Source organism: Mixophyes fleayi, chromosome 9 (genome assembly GCF_038048845.1).
Source record: "Mixophyes fleayi isolate aMixFle1 chromosome 9, aMixFle1.hap1, whole genome shotgun sequence".
NCBI lineage: Eukaryota > Metazoa > Chordata > Amphibia > Anura > Limnodynastidae > Mixophyes > Mixophyes fleayi.
In genome coordinates this window covers 84496528-84507180 of record NC_134410.1, presented here as the reverse complement: position 1 = coordinate 84507180, position 10653 = coordinate 84496528, and the positions used below count along the sequence as shown (strand labels likewise).

At 42.9% G+C, this 10653-nt stretch overlaps 1 protein-coding gene across 3 annotated transcripts in view; it reads left to right on the top strand.

The window, feature by feature from the left end:
- The window catches only part of FRMPD3 (FERM and PDZ domain containing 3), a 735664-nt gene extending 725427 nt beyond the window's left edge, over positions 1-10237 (top strand). For all 3 annotated transcript variants that reach the window (XM_075184613.1, XM_075184611.1, XM_075184612.1), the window contains one exon: positions 5911-10237. In XM_075184613.1, the coding sequence (XP_075040714.1) occupies positions 5911-8396 (2486 nt within the window). In that variant the 3' untranslated portion in view covers positions 8397-10237. The remainder of the gene's footprint in view (positions 1-5910) is intronic.
- Positions 10238-10653: the final 416 nt, after the last annotated feature.

Sequence of the window (10653 nt, the reverse complement as noted above, 5' to 3'; positions counted from 1 at the left end):
CGTGGGGCGTGGAGATCTTCTTTTTGCACCCAGGATCTCTGTTCTGGCCCAAAGCCTTTCCAATGTACTAAGAATTGGTGTCGTCCATGAAGGATACGGAAATCCAGGATACGACTAACTTCAAATTGTTCACCTTCCGTAGTACGTACAGGAGCTGGACGATGAGGCGCCTGATGAAATTTATTGAGTACAAGTGGTTTGAGAAGAGAGATATGAAAGACATTGTGGATCTTCAGGGAAGGGGGTAACCGGAGTCTGTAGGTTACTGCATTGATCACATGTGTTATGGAAAAGGGACCAATATAACGGGGAGCCAATTTTTGAGAAGGTACTCTTAACTTAAGGTTACGTGTGGATAACCATACTTTGTCGTGAACCTGTAAAAGAGGGACCAGTCTCCGATGGCGGTCTGCTGCTTGCTTATAGCGTAGGGAAGTCTCTTGGAGTCTAGCTTTCGTGTTAGACCAAATCTGAGAAAAGTTCCGCATGACATCCTCCACTGCGGGAACTGACAAGGAACTTTGGCTGGAAAAATCTGGGAGGGTGGGTTGGGAACCATAAACAATAAAAAATGGAGAGGCACCAGTAGACTCGTGATGATGAATATTGTGAGAAAACTCCGCCCAGGGTAAGAGATTAGCCCTTTCTGCTTGATTATCTGAAGAAAAACATCGTAAGAAGACTTCGAGATCTTGGTTAACCCGCTCCGTTTGACCATTGGTTTGTGGATGATAACCTGATGAAAACTTGAGGTCAGACCCAAGTATTTTACAAAAGGCCCTCCAGAATTTGGAAACGAATTGCACTCCACGGTCAGAGATGATCTCACGAGGACATCCATGAAGTCTAAATATTTTTTTAATGAAGATAGAAGCTAACTGAGAAGCAGATGGTAGAGCAGACAAAGGTACAAAGTGGGCCATTTTAGAAAATCTGTCCACAACAACCCAAATAGTGGTGTATCCATTGCTGGGGGGAAGGTCTGTGATGAAATCCATGGATATGCTTTTGCCAAGGGAAATCTGGAATGGGAAGTGGTTGAAGGAGTCCAGAAGGGGCCATTCTGGGGTTCTTACAACGGGCACATGTATCACAAGAAGCCACAAAACTTCGTACATCTGAATGTAGTGTCGGCCACCAATATCTCTGATGAAGAAATTCAAGAGTTTTCTTAACACCAGCGTGTCCTGCCAATTTAGAGGAATGCGCCCATCAGAGAGCTTTAATTCGTAAATTAGGCTCTAAGAAGGAACAGCCCCTTGGGGGTGTCTTGGCCATGGTTTTGGTAAGGGCAATAACCCTGGTAGGATTTAGAATGGGTAGGGGTTCAGAGGAAGTACAGAGATTCGTGTTGTCAAAAGATCGAGATATCAGCTCGGATGTTCTTGGATCCTGGGTGGTAGGTCAGGATGATATCAAAACGTGCGAAGAACGATGCCCATCGAGCTTGGCGTGGATTGAGGCATCGAGCCTCGCTAACATAAAGCAGGTTTTTATGATCGGTAAGGACCGTTACTGGATGACGTGAACTTTCAAGTAAGTGTCGCCACTCCTCTAGGGCAGCCTTGATAGCTAGTAACTCTTTGTCACCAATTCCATAATTCTTCTCGTGGGATAAAAAATTTTTGGAAAAGAACTCGCAAGGTAAATGAGAACCGTTTTTGGATTTTTGGAAGAGTACTGCCCCCACACCTATAGCAGAGGCGTCAACTTCTAGAAAAAAGGGTTCAGATTGATCCGGTTGAGACTGGGCTGGAGCGGATGAAAAGGCCTGTTTCAGGAGATTAAATGCCTTTAGGGCTTCTGGAGACCAATTCCTGGGGTTGGCTGATTTTCGTGTCCGCGCTGTTATAGGTGCAATAATGGAGGAGAACCCTTTAACAAATTGTCTGTAATAATTGGCGAATCCAATAAACCTTTGGATGGCCTTGGTGCCCTGGGGAAGAGGCCAGTTGGTAATGGCAGACACCTTTAGTGGGTCCATGCTTAATCCTGCTCCGGAAACAATTTACCCAAGGAAAGAGATTTGTTCCACTTCAAAGATACACTTTTCTAGTTTGCAGAAGAGTCGATTAGCTCGTAATCGGAGTAAGACTTCCTTCACATGGTGTCGATGGGAGGCAATGTCTTGGGAAAAGATTAGAATGTCGTCCAAATAGACAACGACAAAGTGATATAAACAGTCTTGGAAGATTTCATTAACGAAGGATTGAAATACTGCGGGGGCGTTACTAAGCCCGAATGGCATGACTAGATATTCGAAATGTCCGTCCCGCATGTTAAACGCTGTCTTCCACTCGTCTCCTTGACGGATCCGTACTAAATTGTATGCCCCTCTGAGATCTAGTTTGGTAAAGATGCGGGCTCCACTAATCTTGTCAAAAAGGTCCATAATAAGGGGTAATGGATAACGGTTCTTGATAGTAATTTTATTTAGTTGCCGATAATCAATACACGGGCGTAAGGATCCGTCTTTCTTTTTAACAAAGAAAAATCCTGCTCCGGCTGGTGAAGATGATTTTCTAATGAACCCTCGGGCTAGGTTTTCAGATATGTATTGTGACATAGCTTGGGTCTCTGGTAAGGACAGGAGATACGTCCTACCACAAGGAATTTGTTTTCCCGGGATTAATTCAATCGGACAGTCCCACGGGCGATGGGGTGGAAGAATCTCTGATCTTTGTTTGGAGAAGACGTCCTTAAAGGCTGAATAGACCGAAGGTAATGTACAGGTTTTAGAATTCGTCTGAGTATGACAGACTTGAAAGCGGTGTGAGGGAATATATTGCTTATGACACTGCGGGCCCCAGGAAATAACCTCCGCACGAACCCAGTCAAATTGAGGAGAATGGTTCTTGAGCCAAGGAAGACCCAGTATCAGTGGGTTAATAGACTGTGGTAATACTAGGAATTGGATCCACTCTTGATGTAAGGCTCCTACTAACAAAACAATTGAACCGCACTCGTAATGCTGGAGATGACACCGTTGCTGACACGGTTACCATCCACGGCAGTGAGGGTAAGCGGTTGGGGTAGATCTTGAATGGTTAACTGGAGCTCTGAAGCAAGAGAGGCCGAAATAAAATTTCCTGCGGCACCGGAGTCCACGAAGGCAGAGATTTGTTTGGGTCCTTTAGTAGTCAAGAGCTGGACAGGCATGAGAAACTCGAGATTGGAGGTGGAGTAGGGAGTGGAAACGGTGACTCCTAAGGCGGCCTCCCTCTTACCGTCTAGGAGGAGGTGTTTCCCGGTCTCTTGGGACAGAGACTTAGAACGTGACCAGACTCCCCACAATATAGACATAATCTCTGCTTGAACCGTCTCTCGCGTTCTTCAGACGTTAGTTTAGAGCGGCCAAGCTGCATAGGTTCTTCAGTGGAAGATATTGGGTTTTGAAATTGGGGAGCCAAACGGGGAGTCCGTCTTGTAGAGGACCTTTCTGAAATTCTCTCTCTAAAACGAAGATCGATCCTGATACATAATGAAACGAGGGCGTCCAACTCCGAGGGGAGTTCTCTGGTAGCCAATTTGTCCTTAATTCGATCGGTAAGACCCTGCCAGAAGGAAGCAATGAGGGCTTCATTGTTCCATCGAAACTCAGAGGAGAGAGTCCGAAATTGTACGGCATACTGCCCGACAGACATAGAAACTTGTCGCAGGTTTAAGAGGCTAGATGCAGCAGAAGAGACTCTGCCCGGTTCGTCGAAGACCCTCCGGAACATGTCATTAAAAGCCGCGGAGTCCTCCAGCAAAGGGTCATTGTGCTCCCATAACGGGGATGCCCAGGCCAGGGCTTGCCCACTGAGTAGCGAAATTATGAAGGCTACCTTGGTACGTTCCGAGGAGAATGCTGTAGAGTTACACTCAAAGTGAATGGCACACTGGTTAAGGAACCCTCTACATTTTTTTGGATCCCCGTCAAACTTATCGGGGGAAGGTATTCTTAGTCAAGTAGTGGTGGCTGGAGGGGCAGCAGGAGCCGCAGGGGCCACTGCAGAGCGAGAAGGAGCCGCAGATGGTTCTGTAGGAGGTGTTTGTCCTGCCCATAGAGAGTCCAGGCGAGATAGGATTCCCTGCACACACTGGAGTAAACGAGCCTGGTCCGCCTCCTGCTGTTCCACTCGGCGACCCAGGTGGATAATGAGGTCCCGAGTTGTAGGTTCACCTTTTCCATCTGACGTCATGGCCAGAGTATACTGTCACAGATTTAGGGTATTTGCTTACTGATTTTTGCACTACTCACCCAAGAGGTGCGGAGTCTAACGTGTTCCTGGTTTTCACCAGGGACCCCCGCAAGGAAGTGTGGTCTTAGCTGCGGGAACACGCAGGTCGCGGTCCTCCAAGGGAGTAATCAGTGAAGCAGTAGATGAAAGCGGTGTCGTACAGGCCCAGTCCAAACCGTGAATTCAGGAGATGTCCAAGGGAAAGTTCAAAGCCGTAGTCAGGGTAGCCGGGTCGAGGTCAGAAGCACAGGAGGAAGAGTCAAATATCAAGCCGAGGTCAAGTTCACAGGGAGCACAGAACAGGGGTAGTAAGTAACAAGCCGGGTAATACACAGGAAGCGCTGGAAACGGTACACAGGAACGCTGGAGCTAGGATGAGACCTAATACTCTGGCACTCTCCATGTGCCAGAGTGAGGCTTTTATACAAGTGCAGTCCAATCACTGGCGGTGGTGACGCTAAACACCACCGCCGGAGTTACTAGGAAGCGTTCCGTTGCCTAGCAACGGAACGCGCGACCGCTGACCCGGAAGTACGCTCGGTTGCCTGGCAACCGAGCGCTCTGTCACAGAAGCAGACGTCCGTCTCTGTGCGGCAGGTATAGCACGGAGACGGCGTCTGACAATATCATGAACTTTTGATGAAAGACTTCATAGTTTAATAGTTATTATCAAGTGCAATGATAATAACTATTAAATTATGAAGTCTTTCATCAAAATTTCATGTTCAGATGTTCTCCCTTATTAATTACTTATGAGTCTGCTTTATAAGTTAACAGCAAATAGCACCTTTTGCCCATATAATCATCTGCAACCAATTTCCAGCAGCATCCTGATGTGGTAAAAACATTTTGGGGGTGTGACTTTTTCCGGTGTGCTCATTTTTGATACAATAGTTTTGTGGCCTATTTTTAGCTAATTTGTAATAGATTTGATTGCAGAGCAATACAAAAAAAAATGACAAAGAAAAGTAAGTTGCACTTACAAAGACCAGGGGGTAAATGTATCAATCTCCGGTTTCTTCAACTCGCGGGAGTTCCGCGAGATGACAGCTAAAATTTAAAGCGCGCTGCCTTGTAAAGGCAAGTTTCTCTTTACAAGGCAGCGCCGCTTTAAATTTTAGCTGTTATCTCGCCGAACTCCCGCGAGTTGAAGAAACCAGAGATTGATACATTTACCCGCAGGTAGTAAAACAAACATAACAATTTGAAGTACCACAATTGAAAATGTAATACAAGTATATCATTTATAGGATATAATTTTATGGATGCTTTCTGTTTTTTATATTTGTCCCTCTATAATAATTTAGTGCTCACCATCTCCAGACCAGGAAAACTATCAACTTTAATAACTTTCTGACAATTTTGGTCAGCCTTCCATATTTAAACATTTTTTTTTTTATAATTTTATATCTAGCCAAACATAGCATGTTTAAGTGATGTATAATCATTGTAAGTTTTAACTTATTAATAGATTTTTACTGCCACTTGTGATGCATTTGTTATATGGTTATAGTGGGACCATTGTTTGTAATAATCATATTTAGATTTGTTTTATCTTCATTTACTATTTCTTGCACATACCATTAGAAACTGTTATGGGAACACATTCAATGGAGTCAAATTGCTTGTAAGATGAAAAGGATCATATTTGCTATGACCAGCTATTGTGAATCTTTTTTTTATCTAGGCCTAATTGTCCTTGCTGCCATCACTCCTGAGTCATCACTGGATTCTGGTCATGAAACAAATTCCTCAGAATTGACTGATGTATCAGATATGGTTACAGCTATGAAACAACATCACAACACTGCCTACTTCCTGGCCCACCACCTCAACAAGGAGAGTCTACTTTCAAGGAAGGACCTCCCATATAGAATTCAGACCTGTGCAGCTCAGGCTGTTCTCACTTCTCCTTATTCTCTGGGTCGAATGGAAACTAGCCCCCTATTAAAGCCTGCTCTTTTGCAACAAAGTTTGATAGGGGCTGGCCTGCAACAAGAGTCAACAGCTCCTTCGAGTCCACGATTTAATTTAAATAGTGGAATTTCTAAACTTAAACCTTCTGAAAAATCCAAGAAAGACCCTTGCTTTACAACTCCTCTAATTACCTCAATGATCTCACAAAATCCTTCAAAGAAGAGCTGCAGCCCAACTCTAGCCCGCACTGAAGGGTATTCAAAAAAAAACCAATCATCTTCAACTGAAAAGACCATCATCAAATGTTCTACAACACAGAGAGATAAGGATAGTGAAGAAGATAAAACATCTCCAGATAGCCCATGTGATTGTCAATTGTCAAAAGGAGACTTATCTTCAGCCACCCTGGGTGAAACTAGGAATGGGGGTCATGATGTACTACATTTATCCCCAACAGATGATGAGAGGCTCCATGCCAAAGCTTGTTCTGCCAGGAGCCTTGAGGAGCAACAACAAAGCCACAAAATTGTTGAAAAAAAGGAGCTAACGAAATCCTCTGTAAACATTTTGATTTCACCAAACCTTAATAAAATAAAGCAAGAAGCAAATCAGAAAAATATCCAACTAGAGACAACGCCCTCTGGGCCCAACAGCTTTATGATTACTAGAAACAATGCAAAAATGACAGTCAAATCAAACACTGACTTAGCAACAACCTCATGGATACCTGAAAAAGTGCCTACTCCAATTCAACTTGAGGAATGTGATGCACCAGCTAAACCAAGGGCCAGAGCCCCCTTCAAGTTGCGAAAACTGTTTTCTGCCACATTCCCTACACGGATAAGACGTGAAACTGATGAGCGTCAAGCACAGCTGCGCAAGGTTAAGCAGTATGAGATGGAGTTTCTAGAAGAACTGCTGAAGCCACAGGGTAAAATAAGTGTTCAGCACCAGGAAATACCTTGCCCATTGGAACCTGGACGCTGTTCTTGTCAGGTACGTAGCAGTCCTGTACAAAAAGTTCCAGGTATGTCACGCGAACAGAGACGAAGCTGTGATTGCAAACGTATCATAAGAGGCATACGCATCCAATCTAACTCTCCTCTGGAGCCTGAGCAAAAAAATAGAACAACAGGTCCTACAGGAATTCGACTTGTACGTTCTACCAGTCTTGAGTCCCGGGGCACAGAAAAGATGACTTCATGTCTAACCACTTGTACAGCAGATGGTGAAAACTCTTTTCACTACACAAAGCTGCCAAAAAAATATAATGTCAATGAGGGAGAAAAAAAGCAAGTGCCCTACAACCTGCCTCCTACTAAGTCACAGAAGAAGGACAGTGAGCCCTCTATACTTAAAAACAAAACACAAAATATATCAGGAAGCAGGGAGGAGAGAAAAAGCCCATTTATTCTCCCACAGCAGGAAGAAGTTTTCTCTGTCCAGACAAAACTGCCTGAAGAAGAAGCAATTTCAGGAGATAAGTGTTGCTCTATTCGTCACTGCTTTAACTGTCGAAGATGCTCATCTGCTGATGACAATAATGACAGGGATGAATTATCCTACTCCATTCCCATGCAGATTCTTCCAGGAATGAGATTAAATTCAGAGGCACCCCCTATTTTAAGCCAGACCCTTCAAGTACTAGATGCCACTGTGTGCACTGGACCTGAAGATAATCAAACACAAGAGATTGATCTTCGTACTGCCACTTTTGAAGGCAGTCTGGCCAAGTTGAATGCTTTACGAGGGCATTCCTATTCTCTTCCTGAGGGCTTTATGTCTGTGCAGTTCGACACCAGTGAACTTCTTATTGTGTTGCGTCAGTGTCTTATCAGCACTGAGGCTGGAGAGCCCAAGCTAGATTCAGTGCATCTTGGTCAACGCAAGCAGGAGCTGACATTGCGCTTCAAAGAGTTCAGGGCATCTTGTAGGAGAATGGCTGGAGTAGATAAGAATCCAGAGCATATGCTGACTGCAGTGACTTGCAGCTTTAAGGTTCTCTGTGGCCTAATTGAAACTTTTGTAAAACTGGTGTTTGTGATCCGATTAGAAAGTCAACGTCAAGAACTGTTGTGTAAGGTAGAAGAAGTAGTGAGAAATTATACATTCTTGCTCAGAGCAGCAGAGGAATCTAGTACTCGGACAACTGGACCGAGTCGGACTGTTGTAGGACAGTTAGCCAAGCAATCTGCCACGGTGGCAACAGCAGTTAGCACTTTCTCCCGTTCCATCAAAACCCTGATAAGCAAGTAGTGTTTGAAGATACAATTAAATTATTATTCATGTTTAAACTTTTGTGAGGGAATATGTAATAAATCGAGTTCCCTTTTGGATCCTACCAGCCTTAATGTGTAAATGGGAAGATAATGATAATGAGTGTTAGTAGATTCTTAAGAATGTTGAGTTACGTGCATTTTGACTGTACATAATAGATAATGGAGTAGAAACCGTAAGGTTACTAAAGTTCACTGTTGAATAGGATTTTATTTAAGACGTCTGATTATTAAACTGAGTATATAATTGTCAATGTATATAGCTACCTGTCCCACTTGACATAATTTGCTCATCATCTATCATCTTCTAACAGATAGGGATTGTAAGAAAATCTCATATGAATGAGAAAGGGTGAGAGCTAGCATAATTTTCCATTTTGGGTGCAACAGGAGTCTGCATAGGTTTGAGCATGAGCATAGACAATAGATCTGTAGAAAAGTAAAATGAGATTTGAATGCATCTAAGTTTCTACATTTATATTTATTCAAAATTGTCCAAACATCACAAGTCTGAAGTCCCTTTGGAATACCAAACCATGCTTTTAGCCGATCTAATTTTTGAATTGATATATAATTTAGTTTACATGTAAAATGTATTGGTAGTCTGTACCTACCAGTGTGTGTGTGCTTATAACTTAGCAGCTGGAAGCATTTTGCCATTAACCTCATTTATCTTTACATACAAGGTTTACAGTTAGGAATTAGGACAAGCTGTGTAACTTTAGTCTTTTTTGTAACTCAATAAGGGTCAATCAAACTGCAAAACATATGGGCATGAAGTTAATTTACTTCTGCACAAATGCGCCTATTTTTTTGCTTTATACTTAACAAATTGAATGATCACATTCTGATTTTTGGTACTGCTTTGATACTTCTCCTGGTAAAGATTTAAATAAGCATGGTGGAAAGAATTAAAATAACACTTCAAATTCCCATCTACTATCTCTTTAGGCAACCATGTTTTAGTTTAATTTGTTAACCTAAAATACTGCTAAAATGAGCATCATTTTGTCTTAAAGAAAAATCCTAAAAACAGAGAATCATACTTCATGTTTTTCAATACCACAACATATATATGCTGTATACCTCAATGTATTTCTATTCACTCTCCATTATATTTTTAATTACCCTTCTTAGTCATTGAGGGATGATGCAAGAATGTTATCACAAATGTTGTCTTCCCAGATTTCAGTCTTATAAGCATCTCTTGACTATAGTTCTTTGCTGAAAAAACAGTGTGGTTTGGCTCTGTATTGAATTCTCCTTCTTCTCTGTAGTGGAAAGTGCAGTGACTTGTAAATGATCCTACAGTCCACTTGTCATAAAAAAAAACACTTACGTGCCATCAAAACAATATTACACACTGTAAATGGTAGCATATCTGATGTTATTTTTTGTGCTCTTTATAATATATTACCTGGAAATGAAGTGAGCATATAAATGAGTATGGCAAATATGACATGTCTTTCCAGGCACACGTTTAACCCTAAAGACATACAGTTCATAGTGGAAACCTTTAAAATGAGAATGAAATAAGGGAATCCAGGCCGATTAGAACAAGTGTTTCAGTCACTCATAAGAACAAGTGATAAATATACAGTATGTAATATGCTATTCTTCCTGTTTTTCACTCCAGTCCCTGGTATCTGATCTTTCTGTTGTCTTTATATCCTTAATTTTATATTTGAATTTATAATTTTAATTTGTATTCATGCAACTATATAGCTTTTTTGCACCATATAGCTGGATATGTGACAGTGACATGGAAGAAGATGGTGCAGGCGGATGTAGGACAGGGGAGAAGATAGTGCAGGGGGGATGTGTGACAGGGACAGGGGAGAAGATGGTGCAGCTGGATATGTGACAGTGGAGAAGATGGTGCTGTGTGATATGTGACAGGGGAGAAGATGGTGCTGCGTGATATGTGCAGGGCCTGATCAACCACTAGGCTGACCAGGCTGCAGCCTGGGGCGCTGGGTCCCGGGGGGCGCGGCGCTGCGGGTATTTATTTATTTTTTTCATTCTTTTTTTTTTTTTTTTCTTCATTCATTTTTTTGGGGGGGGTGGGGGAGGGGGGGGGTGTTGCCACGGGGGGGTGGAGGGCTCGACGATCAAAAGCATTGGTGGTCAGTGGTTAGCAACACACAGCCAATCGCCAGGCTGCCTGTTGCTGTGCAGCAGACAGGAAGCAGGACGTCTTCACTTCCTATCTGCTGATCTGAGGAGAGGAGCGACGC